Source organism: Mastigoproctus giganteus, chromosome 13 (assembly GCF_048544385.1).
Source record: "Mastigoproctus giganteus isolate SK-2022 chromosome 13, ASM4854438v1, whole genome shotgun sequence".
Lineage (NCBI taxonomy): Eukaryota > Metazoa > Arthropoda > Arachnida > Uropygi > Thelyphonidae > Mastigoproctus > Mastigoproctus giganteus.
In genome coordinates, this window is record NC_143587.1 from 114,551,675 (window position 1) to 114,575,230 (window position 23,556).

Below are 23,556 nucleotides of genomic sequence, written 5' to 3' on the forward strand. Positions count from 1 at the left end.
CCCCTCCTCCCTTCCTATCCTGTCTATCCTTTCTGTAGACATTGTACTCCCCAAATTCCAGTTCTGCATTCCTTATATCTGTGTGACCCCACGTCTCTGAAATCCCAACAATATCTGCCTTTGATTTTTTGAGCAATACCTCAAATTCCTCAAATTTATTTACTAGACTCCTAGCATTGGTGTACACGCAAGTATACATGAACCTGCTCTTCCTCTTAGCCACCCTAACACAACCCATGTGTTTACTTGTACCCCAATGATTCCCAGCAGTCTCTGAAATATCCTGCATCTTATTTTCCAGGCTGCTGCTCATTCCAATATAAGCAGTGCAAGAATCACTTTCGCCTCTGCCAGTGGCTACTGTTAATTTATTAGTCCTTGTATCCCCCCAATCTAGCAGTTTTCCGATCCACCTAACACTGCCTCGATAGCATCAGCAAAAATTCTTGCACCCTTTCTATTTAAGTGTATCCCATCCCTGTAGAAGCAGTCTCTCCTGTTAACAAGTACAGACCAGGCTGAAAAAAATTCTACCCCTTGAGCCGTGCACAACCTTTTCAGGGCCGAATTGATCGACAGGGCTCTCATCATATACTCCCTCCTATCGTGTCTGGGCAGAATTGCAGACACTTTCAAATTCAACTCTAATTCAAGGCTTTTTTTCATCAATGACCTGTACTTGTTAAGTAATTCCGCCGGTCTCCTACTCTTAATAGCATTAGTGCCAACGTGTACAACTATATCACCTTTTGTGCCCTTAAAAGATGATATCCGCTCTACAACGTCATCAACCTTTGCCCCTGGCAGACATACCCTGGTCGTGTTCCACCTATCCTTTTTACAAAGCATGTTTCCCGTTTCCCTGACAATAGAGTCACCAACAAGTACTAGTTCCTTTGGGACCAGCGCATTCTGCCTTGGGGCTGCCGCTGTGTTGCACGATGACCAGTGCAAGCTTTGGCATTGGTGTGGGCAGCTGAGAGCTTGATGGGCCTCTCACTTTTAATCCTTCGATGGCATCCACCCTCTCCTTCAAGCTCTCATATAGGCCCATAACAGTGCTGAGTTGATGCCTGATTTCCTTACACTCCTTGCATCGCGCACTTACAAAGACATCCCCCATGGCAGTATCATGTCCCATACCTGACTGCTCCGCAAACATCAAGCAAATAGTGCATCTTAAAAGGCTGTGATTCAGAGGGAACTGCCCCCCTCAGTTCTCCTCTGAGCCACAGCATTCCCATTAGCTTGAGCCTTTTGTTTTGCTGCTCTGGTTTGAGTCATGATTTCGATTTACTTTCAGTAAAATTTCAATACCAAATTAAATCCTAAACTTGTATCCCAACACAGTTATAATGCTATATTTATGTTTCAGTAACGAGTGTTATCTACGAATCTACGAGTGTTATCTACGAAATATTGTTTCAGTAACGAGTGTTATCTACGAAATATTTGTTTCAGTAACGAGTGTTATCTACGAAATCTACGAGTGTTATCTACGAAATATTTGTTTCAGTAACGAGTGTTATCTATGAAATCCCTTTATATAACTTCCGTATCAAGTTATGTATTAATTATTTATTTTTACTAATTATTTATTTTACGTAACCTAAGTGGTTATATGTATAGTTAAAAGTACAATTTAATTGCCAGTGAAGTTCGACAAGATTAATAGATTTTACTGATTAATTTTCGCGTAACAATGGCGGCTATTTACGATCGGTAAACACGTGGATTTGATACCCTTTCCGATACTAAGTAATACCTACAAAATCTCTATCTAAGTTACTTTAAACTTAAGTACCGTAAATAGGAATATAAATATACTCTCGAAAATAAGTTAATATGTCAATTTAAACTAATAAAGCAGAAAATAAATCAGAAAACACTTCTCTGTTTCAAGAGCGGCAGAAAGGCACGTCCGCACAGGCAACCCTCATCCTCAGATAGTGCCCCTAACAGCTGTGTATGTCACTTCAACTACAAGATCGGTATATCAATCGGTGCTATTTTACAGAGATATTAGATACATTGTACTCGCAAGTATACATCTCTTACTTTAGTTATCCTAAATCCCTTGTATCTTGTCTTTCAGAAATTATGAAAATCTGTGAATGATCAATAAAATATTTACAATAAAAAAGCTCTTTTATTTTGTGATCGATATATTGCACATTTTGGCCTCAGCTGCCCTTGTGCCCTTAAACATCAATACCAATCACAATCAATCGATATATACAAAACAAAATACCTAAAAGGGACGTGAAGAATGTTTCGCATTAACAATTTACCGCATGTGCTCGTCACATGCGCAACTCTTTTATTCGTCTTTTTTTTTAACAACTAGGGAAATATAATGGATACATTTTTTTCATGATAAAGTTTTAATATTGCGAATAAAAAATAACATGAAATATTTCCCATATCACAAATAACATAAAAACTATCACAAAGCATTCCACAATATAAAAACAAATATTACATAAAAAAAAAAAAACTTTCTAGAAAAAGTACACAAAAAATCACAGATTACATGAAAAAAAATTATTTCACAAATATTCAAGAAAAATTTATTCTAAAAATTTTCATATAGAATTTACTTCTTTATTGTCTATATATTTGTTGTTGATCTTCTGCTTTGCTCAATAGCTGAGTGATGATTACAGAGGAATGATTTGACGTAACGATTCCAATCAAATTGAATCAATGATTTTCCATTTAGATGTATGGTCATCATAATCTGCAACGTGTTTTATTGTCACAGTATTATTCATTACGCTGAAAGCTCACTCAGCTTCAGCACTGTTAATCGCAATGGTTTCAAAGATATTTCTGGCTTTCTTAATTGAAAGGGAATTTCACTCGATTTTAAAGATAAGCTGTCTTTGACAAAATCTCTAAAATCATTAATTTTTATTTCATATTTTATCAGAAAACTTAAATTTCTTATTCGGTTTTCACCGTCTTATAACTAAGATGAAAGTTCTTTCACATGCCACGATTTTGGGTAGCATATATTTAAAATTTCTTTCAATGGTATCATTATTTTCTTTATTTCATTTAAAATCACTCTGTTGCATTAATAACTTAACCATTAAGGATAAAACAATGCATTTAATAACTTGTCACGAGATAATTTTTTTACTTTCGATTTTGATTTCTTCAAATTCTTTCAACTTCAACAGGCTCTCAATTTTAGCTTAATAATTTCCTACAGAATTTTTCAAATTAGCAATAGCATTGATAGATTAATTTAGATTCTTTTACCATTGTGATTCTGTAAAGTTTCTGAAAGGTAAGAGAGCTCCTGCAGGATGTCGATCATAGTGCTAAATGGTTAAAAAATTCAAAATTTAAAAGTTGATTTAATAATCCGGAATATTTAACTTCTGATTCAAAATGTTTGCACAAAGCGGGATAATTCCTCCAATCCATAATTGCCGTCCTCAGGCTGCAGCTGCTCATCGTGGCCTAAACACATGAATCTTTATAGTCTCCACATCAAGTTCTTTAGCAATAATCATTAATTTTCGCTAGTTTTTTGGAGATTGGTGATACAGTTTTTTTTTTTTTTTTTTTTTTTAATTATTGCCTGTATGCCATTATATTTTAGAACATTTTCTACACAGTGAAAGGCTCGACAAAGTTTCAAAATCTGCCAACATTTTACCTTCGTAAAGTTTATATAAGATCTTAGTTGCCTCGATCCTTCCCCCCCCTTCTACGTTGCTACTCTCACTAGTTCTTTGAATACAGTGCAAAATGTCAGAATCACATGGGTATTCAGCTACTGCGACCAGGTAAACATAGACGGAGAAATTTACTGTAAGGCAAGGATCACTCACTTCTCCGAAAAACATATGCCCATTTGTCAAAGTAAAGGGGAACCACAACACAGGTTTCCCAGAGGCTATAATACGTGTTGAGAATCTTAATCCTTTGACTGGCTATGGAAAGCATATTGACTAGTGCGACTTCTCAGTATATGACTGCAGAGGTTTTACAGACACCACTAACATTGTGAAATGGTAATCCCTTTCACCCTTAATTCGCACTTTCTAATTATCTAAATTGCCTAAAGGCCAGAGGTGAGAAAACAATGCATACACAGTTGTCTCTCCTGATCCGTTTGTTAGATGGAAATTTTCTTCGTTCAACAGAAACTATTTAAATTTAATTACCAAGGGGAGTCAAAAAAATTCTCTATAAAGAAGTTCGTTAAACAGAGGTCCGACTGTAATTAAATCAAAAATGAAGCGATTTTAAAATACATAACCGATCAATTGTGCCATTAAAATGCTGGGAATGGGGTCCCGCTCGCCATTTATTTCGGCTCTGGATACTCAATAATTGCATTCAGGATTTCATTTGTAAAATAAATAATTGTCTCAACAATGGGCTCACAAATTTTCAAAAAAAAAAAAAAAAGGGGGGGCTCTCATGAGCCCACTGTAGCTCGACACTGCATATGCTTTATTACATGTGCCATACATAATCATTGCTACAGAGTTGTCACCTCTACAGAGTGGTCACCTCTTATTCTCTGCTGGTAAAATTCCTGTGTATCAGTGACAGAGTCCTACATGCTGTTCTAATAACTGTTTGCAGTGCTGGGTTTGTAGAATTATCCCTAGTTCTTTTTCCTAATCAACTACCTTGAGTTTTGCTACCCAAATGGTATATTATTCTGGGGTTACTGCTCTAAGTGCAATACCTTGCATTTATCATTGTTAAACACTGTCCACTTCATTTGCGGCTTCATTTGAACCTCAACTTGCACCTTTCAATCCAGCCACTTAGTTTATTTAGATCTTTTTGAAGTAGAATTCCCTGGTTACTGTTATTAACCATTGTGCCCACCTTTGTACCATCAGCAAACTTAGACACAAAGCTTGAAATACCTGCATTAGTATCATTAATAAATATTTTAAAAAATTAAGGGATCCCAATTGATTTTATAAAGATATATCAGTCATGATCTACCTTTAACAAATTGGTGTTGTGATTGCCCTTATAGCTCCATTCCTATCACAATGATCGTGCATTGCTTCTTTAAGTGTTGACTCCATTATTTTCCCTAGCACAAAGGTTCAACCCTACAGGTCTCTAATTACCTGCTTCACTCTTTGAAATACCTTTGTGAAAAGGAGATACATTTGCATATCTTCAATCTGTAGGGATTACTTATGGATCTAAGGATACTTTCATTATTTTGGCTAGAGATTTAGCTACCTCTTTTACAGCTTATATTAAGCTCAAAGTGTTTTGGAGCATCTGCAGCTGTTTTTTCCCACCTTCCTGTTCATCACAAAATCATTTAACCCCCAATCCATATAAGATAGACCTGCTAACTCCATTCTGTTAAAAATTCTTCATGTAGTAATCTAGATGGAAAATACTTATTTGATCAGAAATTTGTACAGGATGAATATTTATTCCTTTTCTATCTAGTGAACCAATCTGATTCAACCATTTTCTTATACTTTTAACATGAAGAAAAGGATGAATCAAACTGGTAGTCTTATTATAGGACTCTGTATCTATCCCCTAATATTTATAACCATTCCATGCAAGAAACCCTTCCCGCAACACCTGTCCACCTACTCTAACAGTTTTTTTAGTTCTTCCTTGAATTAATCTCCTCACAGGTGCATAGTATCCAGATGCCAGTTTGCAAAAGTGAAGCCTTTCCTGGCAGAGCATACTTTTGTTTCTTTCACTAATCTCATTACCCTTCTCTGGTCATTCCAAACAGAGCGCAATCCTTCCTAAAGTGAGACTTCCAGACCAGAATGCAGTACTTAAGATGTGGCCTGGCCTAACCATTGCCTTTTATACAACGGGATAATCACCTACTTATCCCTCTGGCAAAATTCCTGTGTATCATTGTGAAATCCTATGAGGTGACCTGGCAGCCTGTCTGCACTGTCAGTGACCTTTATATCTGAATGAACAATTACCCCAAGTCCTTTTTGCTCTTCACTACTCTGAATGTGGTACCACACAGGTGTTGTGCTAAGCTGGGATTATTGCTACCCATGTGTAGTACCTACCTTATATTTGCCAATTTTCAACCCATCTGTCTAAATTTTTTAGCACTTTCTACAGTAGCACATACCCTGATTAATATCATTAACCACCCTGCCAATTTTTGAATTATCTGTAAAATGTCTTTAAAAAATGGTGGAGCCCATTATAGTCACCTTTGCAAAAACAAAATCCCTTCCTCTTATTCTTGAAAGTAGCCATTTCTTTAAATAAATTCCACTGTCACCCAAAGGTTCCTTTACTTGAAGATTCTTAATACATGATGAATTACTGCTGATAACCATATCAAAAGTTTTGCTTTCTGTTTTTGCCTCACTAATATGTTAGCATTAGCATTAGTAGAGGCATACAATGCCAGAAAGCAAGCTTATGCAGCATCAGCCAAAAAAAACCGCTCCCATTTCATCCATCCATTCATTCCAAATGCCTGTCCAGCTCAGCCTTAAATTTATTTAGGCTATCATCTTCCACAACAAAAGATGGAGGTCTGTTCCACAAATCAACTACCCACTGGCTAAAGGCAAATTTCTGCACATCTTTTCTACAACTGTCTTTCCTCAATTTGAATCTGTGCCCCCTCAGGTTCTTAATCTGAGCAAGAGGAAGAATCCCATCAGCATTCAGCTTGTTCAATCCATTCAAGGCTTTATACACCTCAATCAGATCACCTCACAGGTGCTTACTCTCCAGGTGCTGCAATTTGCAGATCTTAAGCCTTTCTTTGTAAGAGCACCCCTTTGTTCCCCCTCACCAATCTTGTTGCCCTTCTTTTTACTCATTCTAGCAACTCTACATCCTTCCTAAAATGAGGCCACAAGACCTGTGCCTGACCATTGCCTCCTACAATGGGATAATCACCTTCCTGTCCCTGCTAGCAAAATTCCTATATATCATTGACAAGACTCCATGACCTGCGCTGGCAGTCCTCTACACTGCTCAGTGAACTTCATATTTGACTGCACAATTACCCCTAGGTCTTTTTCACTTTACACTTCCCTGAGTGTAGTACCACACAGTTGGTACATTTCTCTTTGGTTATTGTTACCCATATGCAGTACTTTGCATTTGTCAATGTTAAACTTCAGTTGCCACTTTTCAGCCCATTTACCCAATTTATCTAGATCCAGTTGGAGTAGCATTCTGCCTTTACTGTCGTTAACAACCCTGCCAACCTTTATATCATCTGCAAACTTGGACATTAAACCTAATATACCTTCATCAATATCATTGATAAATACACAACAAAACAATGGGCCCAGCACTGAACCCTGGCAGACTCCGCTAATAACATTAGTTCACATAGAGCAGTGTCCATTTATTACCACTCCTGCCATCTCCCACTCAACCATCCCTTTATTTATTGTGGCAACTTACCCTTAATGCCATACATCTCCAAGTTGTGCAGTAGTCTTCTAGGTGTGACAGTATCAAAAGCTTTCCTGATATCCAAGTATATGATATCAAAATATTATTTTTGGCATTCATTTCCTTTGTGACCATATCATAGTATCCAATCAAATTGGTCAGACAAGATCTCCCTTTAACAAACCCATGCTGTGTCTTAACTATTACTGCAGACTTGTCTAGATGATCCTGAAATTCTTCTTTAACCAGTGATTCCATTATTTTCCTCAGAACACAAGTTAAAATAACAGGTCTATAGTTACCTATGTCACCTTTTGAACCCTCCTTTGTGAATTGGTGATACTTTTCCACATCTCGGGCACCTCCGTAGCCAGGTGGGCAGGAGCAGCAGTGTGTAGCACACGCTTCTTGATTAGACCGGGGTTCGAGCCAGTGACCACCAAATATGGAAGATGCAGAAAGGTCAAGGAATGATCACCGCATATCCTGGGAGCAATATGGCCTTAGTTGCTAATGCTCCTAAAAACCAAACGACAACATTTCCACACCTACAGTCCATGGGGACCTCCCCTGAGTACAAGGAAGCTCTCATAATTATGGCTAAGGGTTTGCTTACTTCTTTTGCTGCCCGTTAATATAACTGGATAGATCCTGTCCACCCCAGGTGCCTTTTTTATGTTTAACTTCAACAATTTCTCCTCCACTTTGCTCACAGTTATTACAAAATCACTTAGCTCCCTGTTAGAGTTTGATAAACTTCTGGCACTCCCGTCATTGAATAACTCCTCATGTGTGGATGTTGATGCAAAATACTCATTCAGTTTATCAGCTAGCTGATCATGACCATCAATAGTCAACCCATCTATGTTAAATGGCCCAATCTGATTCATCCCTTTTCTTCTAGAGATTACATAAGTAAAGAACTCTTTGCTGTTTTTCATTGCATTCTTTGCCAAGGATTTCTTGTAATCTGCCTTCGCCTTCCTAACCTCCTTTATGACTTGATTACAGACTAGTTTATACTTGCCATAGGCTTCTGTGTCAGCTGATACTTTATAATGCATCCCATTCATTTTTCTTCTCTGCCTCGAGGCTCCTTAGTTCATCTGACCTCCATTTAGGCCTAAACCTTGATCTGTATTTTTTAGTTGGAATGAAAAGCCTAGTAGCCTCCAAAATTAAGTCCCTGAAGGCTTCCCATTTAGAATTCAACGTTGGTAACATCATCAGTTGATCCCAGTACAGAATTTAAAACTGTCTCAGACCCCTGTAGTCATCTTTACGAAAGCAAAAGCCCTTCTCTTTAGCCTTGACGCTACTACATCTTTAAGTAATTCCCACATCACTTCCCTATGATCACTATCACCCAGTGGTTCCTTTATCTGCAAATTCTTAATACACGAATAATCACTGCTGATAATCAGATCAAGAGTATTACTCCCTCTGGTTGCCTCTCAAACATGTTGCTGTAGAAAACAGTCATCCAATAAATCCACAAAAGTCTTGCTAGTGTGCAAGTAACCAAACCACAAGTAACAGCCAATATCTGGAAAGTTAAAATCCCCCATTATAAGACATTTTGATTTACTGGCCCACTCTATTTCTCTGCAGAATTGCTCATTATACTCCTCAGATTCATTAGGCTTATAACACACACCTACTCTCATTTTTCCTTTCCCAGTGCTTATGTCACACCAAACAGACTCAACATTGCATTGTCAACCAACATTAATTGGATGCACTTCCTTAGATTTTATGTATTTCTTAACTAACAGCATAACCACTCCTCCCTTCCTTTCCTGTCCTTCCTTGCTGTACACATTGTACACCCCAAATTCCAATTCTGCACTGCTTATGTCTGTGACATCACGTCTCTGATATCCCAACAATATCTGCCTTTGATGTGTTGACTAGCACTTCAAGCTCATCAAATTTATTAACTATACACAGCACCTATTTCTACTCTTAGTTATCTACCAAAGCCCATGTATTTATTTATTCCACTATGACTCCCAACAGTCCTGGAAATCTCCTTTGCCTTGCTTTCCAGGCTGCTGCTCATTCTGATAGAAGCAGTGCAAGAATAACTTTTACCTCTGTCTGCGGCCACTGTATCTTTTTAGTCTGTGTAACCCCCCCCACGCTAGCAGTTTTCCGACCCACCTAACACTGCCTCGATAGCATCAGCAAATATTCTTACACCCTTTCTATTTAAGTGTACCCCATCCTTGTAGAAGCAGTCTCTCCTGTCAACAAGCACAGACCAGGCTGAAAAAAATTCTGCCCCTTGAGCCTTGCACAATCTCTCCAGGGCCGAATTGCTTGACAAAGCTCTTATTATATACTCCCTCGTATTGTGTCTCGGCAGAATTGCAGACGCTTTCACATCCAACCCTAACTCGCAACTTTTTTTCAACATAGACCTGTACTTGTTGAGTAAATCTGCAGATCTCTTTCTCTTAATGTCATTAGTTCCAACGTCATTAGTACAACAATATCACCTTTTGTGCACTTAAAAGATGATATCTGCTCTACAATGTCATCAACTTTCAAATGTTGTATGTTGTTGTAGAAAATAGCCATCCATCACTAATTTACACTACACAGATTCAGTACTAGCATGCATAACTTCTGAATATGCAAAAACCTTTGTTGTTGTTGTTGTTATAAATTTTTACTAAAACTTTAAATGCATTTAATAAGCATGGCTTCCCACCACCCCTTGTGTCTTTTCTGTCCTTCCTAAATCCATTTGCTCTACCATAATAAAACTTGTCAGCTCCCTTCTTTTTTGGGTAACACCATTGTCCCATTAGCCCTATTATCTCATGTTAGTTGTCTTATCTTAAAATTCATATTCAATCGTTTTATTGACAACATGCCTGACATTATTGTTAAGACTAAGTGTTCTTGTGCAGTGCATTACTGCGATGCATCCCTTGACATTATTTAAGCTTGTTTTCTTAACATTAGGTTTTTTGTTTATTTGACATGTGGCTACTCTTGGCAGATCTTATCAGTATCTGCTTTTGTAGCTACAAATAAGGAGTTTTTTTTTGTGGCTGCTTTTGTTAAAGTAATGTTATTAATTATTAAAGTAATTCTTGCAGCAAGATGTGAATGCATTACTTTAACCTATATCATCAGATAAATGTGTTTCTTTATTACCACTGTTTTTCTTATCTAGCAGTTTCTCTGAACCTTAAGGCCTCCTCAGTGATATCATCAAAGTACCTTTAAGTAGCCTGATAGATAATCTTATGGAGATTGTTGATGCTCCATTATGAACATATCCTGTACCTGAAAAAATGATGTGATGCCTTCATTTGTAAATGAAACAGTACTAGTTAGCAACTGAAAGCTTAATGTAACAGCAATAACTGTTAGGTATCTGGGGGTGATACTAACTGCTGCTGCTGCAGCAGTTAGTATCCAGTTCTGTAATGCCATCAGTGATTAACACTTACAGTTTTGGTTGTATGAATTTTGAACTACCCTGTGGATTGTACACTTTCTGTTAATTACGACTTATTTTCTTGAGTTTTCCAAATATAAAATAGACTTTTGCTGTATGTTGTATGCAGAATTTCTGATAGGAAAGACTCCCTTTTTTTTCCCCTTTTATTTGTTGTTACTAATTTTTTAAAATATTAACTGCGTAGTCACTTTGTGGTGCTACTGGATAGTAAAAATCTACTCCACCAGGGTCAGAAGTAGTAAAAATGAATTCCACCTTTCGAGCCAGTGAGCTTACACTAAATTAACCTCAAACCAAACGTGTCTCTTCTGAACCCAAGAGGTTAAAAATAAGTTCAGTAATTTATGCAGCATTTTTTAACCTTCCTCATCATGCTCTCTCTATTAGGTCAACCTATTCGTGAATTATCTCCCTTACTTGTGCAGAAATTTTTTGAATCTGTTGCAAGTTCACCAAAAATGGTAAAGAAACCTAAATTTGACAATGCTAATAGAGACCAATCAATCAGAACATTTTTTGCAGTGTAAAAGGTTTATAGCTGAGAACCTTTCATGGATTTCCTAAAGCAGGCTATCTACAGTATTATGCCTTATCTATGCCTCAAATCCCATAGATGCTACCAAGGTGAAATAGTTTGAAAGTGGCTATATTTATAGAATTGAGTTTACATTGTTCACCCTGAAGAAGGTATCAGTGTTGGCATAATCATTATCCTCTATATTTTTCCACATCTTGTAGTGAGAGACATATTTTACTTTGCATCCATCTCTCTTAGGCATAGGCACTAATATAGTGGCCAAGTGACAAGATGTGAATGGTGCTTCAGATCGACACATCGTTGTTTATCTGGTGTTATTTTCTTGTAACATGTGAATGTATGTCACAATCCTCAGTGCCGCAGAAGGGGAAAATGGAATCAGTCGTGCAAGATATCTTTGTGGATTGCACGAATGTAGAGCAAGAAGCACACGTTCGCTAGAAACTTTATAAAATGTCAGTTATTGACACTGGCAGATTACCCTATGAGCTCCCACTTGTCATTAGAAAGCTGTATATCATCAGTACCAATGTGGACGTTACTGATGGACTCGCTAACAGTGCCGTGTTAATGTATTCTTTGGATTGAACTTGCTCACTGGTCAGTTTACTATCTTTACGTATGTATTTGAAAGCCACTGTCAAAGAGCTTCTTGCCCTCAATCTCATTATCTTCATTACTACATAAAGGAGATGATATGGAGTAACACCATGTTGGTCAGATCGTCTGAGCTTGCTCATTGCTATCATGAATGAAGTCACATATAAACTCTGTGTGTGTGTGTGTGTGAGAGAGAGAGAGAGAGAGAGAGAGAGAGAGAGAGAGAGAGAGAGAGAGAGTCCTGATTTATGCTTTTCAGCACTGATGGATAAGTGTGCATATAGGGAAAACTACACAAGGCACTAGAACCATTCTGTTGTACTGATAGCACAGGCTGCTGGACGAGTTTTAATGGTGTGGGGCATATTTTTGTGGCACACTCACTCTTGGTCCTCTGATCTCACTGGAGGGCACCACAAATGCAAGAGCATATCTGATCATTATTGCAGATCATTATACCTGGCAGTGTTTTATGTTTATCCCATCCTCTGTGGCAAATGTATGAAAGAATGATTTTAGGTAGACTTCAAGCATCTGTTCTGGCCAGTCCAGTCTCTGGACCTCAATCCCATTGAGCATCTTTCGGGCAAACTGGAAAGGCCTCTTTGTCAGCACACTCCTTTGCCCATTTCACTTCAGGAATTTAGGAGTTTTGTGAGATAAATAGCCCAGTATTCCTCGTATCACTTTTCAACACTTTGTTTACTATCAGTAGTGATATGGATTAATGATGGTCCAATGTGCTGTTAGCTCATGGTCCTAATAAAGTGGCCAGGGCAGTGTATAACTGCCCTGGCCACTTGAAGGATTACTTGATAAGTTATTTTGTTGGATCAGTAGCTGGATAAAGGACAGAGGACAGTAATAAATGGATATTCTTAAGGGTATACCAAGTGTACTCCCTCCAGGATCAGTGGTAGAGCTCCTCCTGTTCATTACTCTTCCTTAATGAGTAGCGAAGAAGGAGTACAGGGAAACTTTCAAAGTTTGCTACTGTTTGAATCAGGCTCCAGATTATTTGGATTGATTGCAAATATGGTCTGAAAAATGCTAACTAAAGTTTAATTCTTTAAATTATAGCTGCCAACTCTACAGATTTACAACAGAGAATCTGTTCTTTTTTACTTGATTTGACCCCTTCTGTCTTTCACTGTCATAATATAGTTGGTGACAAGGAGTTTCAAAAATTCTGTAGATTTCTAATTATTTTCATTAAGAAATTGACCACCAGGTGTGCTAGTTTATATTGCAAAATAGAAACGTAGGACAATAGCATTATTGTCTATAATGGCAATCACTTCATCCTACCTGTGTAGTGCAAAGCTAATTGACAGTGTGTTTCAGTTTGGTTGCAAATGCCATGTAATCAGGCATTTGCAACCAAATATGCAGTGCAATGCAATAGATGTAGCATTACATAGGGATGATGATGATGTCATATATACTGAATTTACATCTTTTGTCATAGAACATATCATAATCCTCTTCTGAGTTGTGCTGGACATGCAGGCATGCCATTCAGAAATATATTTCCTGATAGTTAAATAAAAAAAAAAAAAAGAAACATTTGTCGAAGAACAAAAACAATAGGCATTGTTAGTGAAATTGCACAGCTGGAGAAAGAAGAGGTAGTGATGGCTCTGACAAAAAGTGGGCTATTTTTGGTTGCTACAGATGGTAATTAAAATGATTCCAAGTTAGTTCCCATTCTGGTATGTTTGTTTTAATAAAGAAAAATTCACAAATTGAAATTAGCTTGTTCTTGGTGGCAGCATTTGTAGATGACTCTACAAGGTTCAACATTGGCATCTAAATAACCTGAAACCATGTGGGATTCTCTCAAAAAACTATGTTGCACTTAGTATTGATAATGTGCCTGTTATGGTAAGTCCGAAAATTGGAGTAGCAAGGATATTAAAAAGGGGATCACTTGATGGTAATAGGCTGTCCTTGTCATCTTATTAATTTATCTGCTGAAGAGAGCTCCGTGCCTTCCTGTGAAAGTGGATGAATATTTGATGGACATTTCCTATTATGTGGAAAGAAGTGCTAAAAGGAAAAATGATTTAAACAATTTCAACTGATGCATGCCACTGAAGCAAAAAATATTTTGAAGCGTGTGTGTGTGTGTGTGTGTGTGTGTGTGCGTGCGCGCACGTGCGCACACATTGCCATGTTATTTTTTATTGTTATTTGGTTTTTTTTTTTAGGAGCATTAGCAACTAAGGCCATATTGCTCCGGGAATATGCGGTGGTCGTTCCCTGACCTTTCCGCATCCTCCGTATTTGGTGGTCACGGGTTCGAACCCCGGTCTAATCAAGAAGCATGTGCTACGCACTGCTGCTCCTGCCCACCTGGCTATGGCAGCGCCACATTGCCATGTGTGTGTATATATATGCCATATATGTATAATTAGACTGGAAGATCAGTGGCAGTCTTTGACAAGTCTATTTAGAAGTGGAAAGAAAAGCTATACAAGTGTTTTTCAGAGTTTTCACTTTGAAAGTGTACAAAATTGAAAATACAACAAGTATTCATTAGTAAGCGGCACTGACTTTTATCTAAATCCAATCTGTGATCCAAAAGAAGTTTGAAAGAGAAATGCCCAAGTAAAAGAACTTCTGAGTTGCAAAGTTCTGGTGAATGCAAGCCTAAACAGGCCACACAAGCTAGTAATTCTAGATATGTTGTTATCCACACTCGTGGAAAAAGCCTGTTCATGTTCCTCTCTTCTGGCTTGAACAAAGTAATTTGCTTGTTTTGTTTAAACATTATGCCAACATTTGAAAGTCAGAAAATAGCTCTTCAATTCTGCATACTTCAAATCCATGTATTGAAGTCACTGCTGCTGGATATATTGAAGAATGACATCTACAAATTTATTATATCAACAGTTTTTAAATCTTTTACTCCCATTTTGGAAGCTAATTACCATACCAGACTAAATCAGAAGGATGATTCTGACTTAGTCATAAGCATTTCTATGGCCAAGGAAGTGGAAATTCTAAAACAAGTCAAGGGTCTCTTCTTTTGTTCAGTGAGAAATAATGATGATAATGATCTTAAAATGATGTTTTTATAGGTACCAAGGTAGCATAAATTTCATCACTTGCAGTGCATCATTTTCAAATTTCCAATTTTTTGTGGACAAGTTTCCAGTACTTCTTGGTGTTGTTGCCATTGGTATCATTAAACATGATGAAATAGATGAAAATATTTTGCAACATTAGTTTTGTTATTTTCAATGTGACAGCCTGTTAGACACTATTATGAAAGAATAAGGAACTAATATGCAATGGTCCTTGGTCAGATAAATGACAAGTGCCCAAGGAAGTTGAAATGTAACACAGTATCCTAAGTAATGCTTGGCATTTTAATAATTCTTCATAGCATTGTTGAGTGTGAGAGGATATTCAACCAACCATATGAGGAAAAAAGAACGCCGAGTTTATTTCTTCTTTTTCTGATGAAGCTTTGGAAATGATAGCCAAGTCTGAACAGCAGTGCCGTTGTTATAAACAGAACTTGACTCAACATTTCTGAAGAGAAAATCTAAACAGATATCAAGAGACAGAAAAATCTTAGGTAGATTCTTGTTTGAAAGAATATTGCATTAGTAAGCAGTCATATGGCTGTATTTCAATTGGAAATGTGTATTTTGGCAGTGAAATTTAATTTCACTGACAAAATGAAATATGGGCTTTAAAAAAACCTCCTCTTTTCCCAAAATTTTGTGACAATCTCCAGCTTTTTGAGAGAGAAAAGTGGGCAGTTATGTTCTAATTGTAAGCTTTTGCAGCTGGAAAGAGATCTCCACGAATTACTTATAAGCTAGCAGGAGAGAAATTAAAAGTGTCTCAGGACAGAGAAGAATTAGGGTTATATAGTCATATATGAAAAAGGTTATATAGTGAAATATGAAAAAGGTTATATAGTGAAATATGAAATAGTATTACCATGCAGTGAAAAAAAAACAAACTATAACATTTGTTACCTGTTATTTATATTGATTTTAACAAAATTAATATTTAAAAAGCACTTAAATGCTGAATAAAATACAAGAATGTTGAAGAAATCTATCCATTATCAACTGCATGATATTGGATACCTTCAAAATGGTTTCTTGAATACAATTGCATGAAGCATAGTTGAGTTAACATTGATTAATTATCTTTGCAAACTCAGAGAAGTATAACTATAAATAATATGGATGTGAGTTCTGCTGATTAAGTAAGTATAAGAGAGGGAAGTTACTTCTCCCAGAATTAGTGCAAGCTGTGGAGATAGTTAACAGATTTTCAAAAATGGATACAACAGATATGACTGCATATGGCTAGGAAGTTGAACAATTCATTTTACATTAAAGTTTAAATTTAAAAAAAGAAAAAAAAAACATAATCCTAGAGCCACACTTAAAGTAGTTTGCAAAAAAACAATGTTAAAACAGAGATTCATATAAATCTTTATTTCATATCATCATTAGCATTAGCATTAGTAGAGGCATTTGATGCAAGAAAGCAAGCTTATACAGCATCAGCCAAAAAAAAAAAAAAAAAAATAAAATAAATAAATTAAACTTAAGCCTTTCTTCGTAAAAGCACCAATTTGTTCCATTCGCTAATCTTGTTGCCCTTCTCTGTACTCATTCCAGCATCTCTACATCCTTCTTAAAATGAGGCCTCCAGACCTGTATACAGTACTCTAGGTGTGGTCTGACCATTGCCTTATACAAGGGAATAATCACCTCCTTATCCCTGCTAGAAAAATTCCTATATATCATCGACAATACACCATGAGCTGCTCTTGCAGCCCGTCTGCACTGTTCAGAAAACTTCATATCTACCTGCACAACCACCCCCCAGGTCCCTTTCATTCTCTACCACTGTCAGTGTAGTACCACAGAGTTGATACGTTGCTCTGGGGTTGCTGTTTCCCATATGTAGTACTTTACATTTGTCAATGTTAAACTTCATTTGCCACCTCTCAGCCCATCTGCTCAACCTTTCCAGATCCTGTTGCAGTAGCATAGTGTCAGTAGTGTCCTTGACAACCCTGCCAACCTTCGTATCGTCTGCAAACTTGGACATTAAGCTTGATATACCATCATCAATATCATTTATAAATACAGAAAACAATAATGGACCCAATACTGAATCCTGAGGGACTCCACTAATAACATTAGTCCACGATGAGCAGTGTCCATTGATTACCACTCTCTGTCTTCTCCCCTTCAACCACCCCTTTATCCATAGCAGCAATTTGCCTCCAATGCCACACTGCTCCAATTTGTGCAGCAGTCTTCCATGTGCAACAGTATCAAAAGCCTTTCTAAGATCCAAGTACAAAGGGTACTAGGAAGGTTTTGCAATACAGCTTTGTTTATTTAATTTTTTCAAAGTAATTTCCTCTACATTCAATACACCTCTCCATCCTCCGAAACCAATCTTTAAACCAGTTCTGCCAAGTTTCACTAGGGAGTAAAGCACACTCGTTTTCCCAAGCCCATAGAAGGTCCTCATCACTGGAAAACCACCTCCCTTTTAGCTTCATTTTCACATGCGGGAACAGTGCAAAGTCGCAGGGAGCAAGGTCTGAACTGTATGGAGGGTGCTCGAGAAGTTTCAGTCCTGTCGTGGTCAAATATTCGGTGCAGGCTTTGGCGCGGTGAGCTCTAGCATTTTCGTGATGGAGGTACCAGGTGTCCATTCTTGACTTTGGCCGCAGGTTCTTCATAGATCCAATGACTTTAGGCAGGCATTGTTCGGTATACCACTTAGCTGTGATTGTCTTCTGCGTGTCCAAAACGGTACATTCCACAATTCCACTCGATTTGAAAAATACAGCTATCATTTTCTTCTTTACAGATCGGGATTTTCTGACAATTACGGGTGTGTCGTCATCATCAAAGACCCAAACTTTGTTTTGAGCCTTGGTCGGCAGATCGTAATAGTACAGCCAAGTCTCGTCACCTGTCACGATGTTGTTCACATACCGAAATTGTCCCTTATCAAACTTTTTTAACATCTCCCGGCACCAAGTCACACGTCGTGTCATCTGCTCTTCAGTCAGTTGATGCGGCACCCAGAGAGAACAAAGTTTCTTCACGTGCAAATGATCTTGCAGAATCGAACGAATTGCTGGTGCATTTAGGCCCAAAGTATCCTCTATCTGTTGGTAGGTCACTCGCCTGTTTTCGTCAAGCATTTTCCTCACAGCAGTAACGTTTTCCTCCGTACCTGACGTTCGTGGCCTTCCCGGCCTCTCAGAATTCTCCAGAGTGAATTTTCCCCTTTGGAATTCTCTATACCACCTGAATATCGTTGTACGATGTGGACAATCATCATCTAGTGCAAGAGTCATTTCTTCTAAGCACTGGTCTATGGTTAAACCACGCACGAAATTATACCACAAAACTGTCCCTATCTCGTTTCGTGACCACGATGCCATCGCAAGCACTTTACACTCTCACTACTAATGAATAACTGAGCCCATCGACTTGGCGCAGCGGCTACTATGCACATATGAACATGTCTCAACATGCAGCAACAAGCAGCTTCCTGTGATTCATTGTTGCGTCATATTGCAAAACTTTCCTAGTACCCTTTGTATATAATATCAAAGTTATTCCCTGCATCCAGTTCTTTTCTGACTGCATCATAGTATCCAATCAAATTGGTTAGGCAAGACTTCCCCTTAACAAAACCATGCTGTGTCTGAGCTATGACTGAAGTCTTGTCTAGATGATCCTGCAGTGCTTCTTTAACCAGTGCCTCCATTAATTTTACAGGAACAGAAGTTAAGCTAACAGGTCTATAATTATTTGTGTCGCCCTTTGATCCTCCTTTGTGAATTGGGGTCACATTCGCACATCTCCAATCCATGGATACTTCCCCTGAGTCCAAGGAAGCTCTCATAATCATGGCTAAGGGTTTGCTTACTTCCTTTGCTGCCTCCTGTAATATAACTGGATAGATCCCATCCACCCCAGGTGCCTTTCTTGTATTTATCTTCAACAATTTCTCCTCCACTTTACTCTCAGTTATTACAAGATTCTCTAGCTTACTGCCCGAGTTGAATACACCTCTGGCATTCCCCTCGCTGAATAACTCCTCATGTATAAATGTCGATGCAAAATATTCATTCAGTTTGTTAGCTACCTGAGCAGGATCATCAACAGTTGCCCCATCGATATCAAGTGGACCAATCTGATTCATCCCCTTCCTTCTAGAGTTTACATAAATAAAGAACTCTTTGCTGTTTTTCTTTGCATCTCTTGCCAAAGATTTCTCGTAATCTGCCTTCGCCTGCCTAACCTCCTTTGTAACTTGGTTACAGATCAACTTGTATCTATCATAGGCTTCTGTGTCACATGTTAATTTGTATGTATCCCATGCATTTTTCTTCTCTGCCATATGTCTCATTAGTTCATCTGACATCCACTTAGGCCTAAACCTTGAACAATATTTCTTAGTTGGTATGTAAAGCCTAGTAGCTTCCAAGATAAGTTCTTTGAATGCTTCCCATTTTGAATTTGCTGTTCGTTTTTTTTTTTTTTTTTTTTTTTTTTAGGAGCATTAGCAACTAAGGCCATATTGCTCCAGGAATATGCGGTGGTTATTCCCTTGACCTTTCCGTATTTGGTGGTGACGGGCTCGAACCCCGGTCTAATCAAGAAGCGTGTGCTATGCACTGCTGCTCCTTCCCACCTGGCTACGGAGGCGCCCTTTGCTGTTGGTAACATCATCAGTTGGTCCCACTCTATAGAATTTAAATACTGTCTCAGTCCATCGTAGTCGCCTTTACGAAAGCAATAACCCTTCCCTTTACTCCTAATGGTAGTTACCTCTTTGAGTAAATCCCACTTCAGCACACTGTGATCACTGCCACCTAGTGGTTCATTTACCTGCAGATTCTTAATGCATGAAGAATCACTACTGATAATCAAATCAAGAGTATTACTCCCTCTAGTTGCTTCCCGAACATGCTGATGTAGAAAACAATCATCCAATAAATCCACAAAAGCCTTGCTAGTGTGTGAGTGACCAGCCCCCAAATTCCAGTCAATATCTGGGAAATTAAAATCCCCCATTATAAGACTCTCTGATTTACTGGCCCACTCCATTTCCCTGTACAGTTTCTTATTATACTCATCAGAGTCATTAGGCCTATAGCACACTCCTACTCTCAATTTTGATCTCCCAATGCTTATGTCACACCAAACTGACTCGACACTGCACTGTCCAGCAATATCGACTGGCTTCACTTCCTTGGATTTTATGTATTTCTTAACTAATAGCATAACCCCTCCTCCCTTCCTACCCTGTCGATCCTTTCTGTAGACATTGTACTCCCCAAATTCCAGTTCTGCATTCCTTGTATCTGTGTGACACATCTCTGAAATCCCCACAATATCTGCCTTTGATGTTTTGAGCAATACCTCAAATTCATCAAATTTATTTACTAAACTCCTAGCATTGGTGTACACGCAAGTATACATGCACCTGTTCTTTTTCTTAGCTACCTTAACACAACCTATGTATTTATTTGTACCCCAATGATTCCCAGCAGTCTCTGAACTATCCTGCATCCTATTTTCCAGGCTGCGGCTCATTCCAATAGAAGCAGTGCAAGAATCACTTTCACCTCTGCCATTAATCTATTAGTCCTTGTATCCCCCCCCAATCTAGCAGTTTTCCGACCCACCTAGCACTGCCTCGATAGCATCAGCAAACATTCTTGCACCCTTTCTATTTAAGTGTATCCCATCCCTGTAGAAGCAGTCTCTCCTGTTAACAAGTACAGACCAGGCTGAAAAAAATTCTACCCCTTGAGCCTTGCACAATCTTTCCAGGGCCGAATTGATTGACAGGACTCTCATCATATACTCCCTCCTATCGTGTCTGGGCAGAATTGCAGACACTTTCAAATTCAACCCTAATTCACGGCTTTTTTTCAACAGTGACCTGTATTTATTAAGTAATTCTGCCGGTCTCCTACTCTTGAATCATAATGAGTAATGTGTGCAGAAATGCACAAAAAAAAAAAAAAATGTTGGCAATGTTGAATGACATTAAAATAAATTCATATGCAAAAAATGCACAAAAAATGTTAATGATGATGTTGATGGGCATTATGTGCAAAAAACATGTGGTACTAAGTTCTTTGCATGTAAAATTCCAAATAAACAATTTTTATTCACTGCCAGAAACATCTGAAATAAAAGTTTGCCAATATCTAGGATGGTAGTTAATGTGCAACAATTATTTTCAAGAGGAACCAGTGAAAGATATGGCTGAAAAATGTGGTAATAATCTATTTGGATCCCTCCCTCCTCTATTTATATTTAATGTATTGAAATGTGTGTTTCATTATTACTCTTGTTTATTACTATTTTATAATTTCTTTCAAGATATATAATAAATTTTAGATTGGATAATAGATTTATAAATTTAATAAATTTTAGGTAGGATCTTTAAAGTTAACAAATAGTAAACAAAATCCATAAGGATTTTGTTTAGCTATTTGTTCTGTTATCAAAATTCTTGTTGAATTTTCATAACCAAATACCATAAGAGGGGTTTTCAAATGAAAAGCAGATGGTCTCACCATTTCCATTGCAGACCACACATAACAGATGTATTATAACCTGTTAACAGCCCAGCATTCATCGAAAAATTCAAATTAGAATAATTTGGTATAATATACTTTCTGAAGGAAACAAACTTAGCAATATCTAACAGTATAAATTTGCTTTATGTTTATAATTTTGTATCTTCTGTGTTTGCGGTGTGCGGCTTATGCATGGTGATACATCACCATATGCCACATTTTGGAGAGAACTGGGCTCAGTTCTTGTTAATGACTGGAGGAATTTTTCAAGTCCTCTTTAGTTGAGGGTGTAGTTGACTGATCTAGAATAAAGGGAGTAGAATTTTTTCCCTGTAAGTTATTACAAGTTTTTCAACCCACACAACTGTGCAAATTACTTATAAGTATACACACTTGTACAGACAAATACACAATATGGATATGAGCAATAAGCTCCAGTGCCATTAAAATAATTTTAATTTCAATTTATACATAATTGCTGAAAAATATTTAGAATGGACACGAGAAAATTGACAATAATTCTAAGTCAATCACCCAAGGTCATATCAAATGTGGTTGTGGCTGCAGTTAAAGCCATTATCAGTAATGGCTAATGTGTAACTATTCAAGTAATAGCAGCATCTGTAAATATCAGTGCTGGAACTGTTAACCAAACTTGCACAACTTCTGTGAAGTCTATACTGATTTGGGCTTTTCACCAAACCAAATGGTGTGTGTCAGATAGCTATTGCCTGCAACATCTCACTCAAAATCATCAGGAGGAATGTTTTCTGTACTGTATTGGTTCAGAGGACAGACAGTGGTGAAACTATGGAATCTGAAAGCTGATTTGGTTTAGTTGTTAAAGATCATGTGAGGGGCCCATTCAGCAATTGCTCAAGGGGACAAGGTTCAGAATTTAGTTTTGTGTCTGTTGTATGGAGCCGTCATTGCACTCACACAACCAAACAAGAGTATGCAGTGAAAAAATCTCTATTATTCTCTACTACCAAAGAAATTCTAGTCCAAAATATTTTGGAAGTTGTCTTTAATTTTTATAGATCACTATTGATTTGATTTTATCAGCATGGTGAAAATCAGTGTTGAGATATGTTCAGCTCATTGCCATGTTTACACTGGATGATAAGTTCCAGTCCTTTTGATTAGTCAGGCTTCTCTCTTGCATGACAATGCCCAACCTGCAGCCCCATTCCAACCTTAAATCAGTTTAAATGATAGGTACTAGAATACCCTGTCTGTAGTCACAAACTTATCCCCTTGTTATTATCTTAAGTACTTAAGAATTTTGAGTCTCTTAAGAACTAGTGAAAAGATAATGATTTCTATGATGCTGATGATATGAAACTGATGGGTAGTGAATTCTTCCAGTAGCCATTATCTTCCTGTGTAAAGATTGTGGCTTCTGGAAGCCAAATGAATTTGCCAGTTTTTTCTCTCTTTGTCTATTTTTCCTGTGAGCAACCTTATATTTAAAGTACATTATGATTTTAAAATGTTGTTTGTATAATAAATCATTCCATTTCATGATGTTTTCATTTTTCTTAGATTCTATGCAGCAGAAATTGCTGTTGGTTTATATTTTCTACATAGTAGAGGAATTATTTATAGGTAAGTATAAGTTAGTTATAAAGGTTTGGTTAGGCTAGTTAAGATGCAAATATTATATATGAAATATTTGGAACATTTGGATTTGATAGGTTATCAGCATTCCATGATTAGTGCTTTCTCATATACATCTCATAACAATTGGTAAGTAAATTAATGTACAGTAAACTCCTATTATAACACTCACACTTACGTTGCACCCTGTTTTTAATTTTCTTTTCCTCTGTTCCCATGAAGTGTCATGCATTTTTTTAGTGTCTGTAGCGCTGCTGTTTAAAACACTTTCCAGCTTACAATACTTTTTTTAAGGTC

The 23,556-nt window shown here is 37.5% G+C and overlaps 1 protein-coding gene across 2 annotated transcripts in view; it reads left to right on the forward strand.

The window, feature by feature from the left end:
• Positions 1–23,556, forward strand: part of LOC150076375 (protein kinase C, brain isozyme-like) — an 847,829-nt gene that overhangs the window by 629,060 nt on the left and 195,213 nt on the right. For both annotated transcript variants that reach the window (XM_090387781.1, XM_090387780.1), the window contains one exon: positions 23,185–23,247. In XM_090387781.1, coding sequence (XP_090243907.1) covers positions 23,185–23,247 — 63 coding nt within the window. The remainder of the gene's footprint in view (positions 1–23,184; positions 23,248–23,556) is intronic.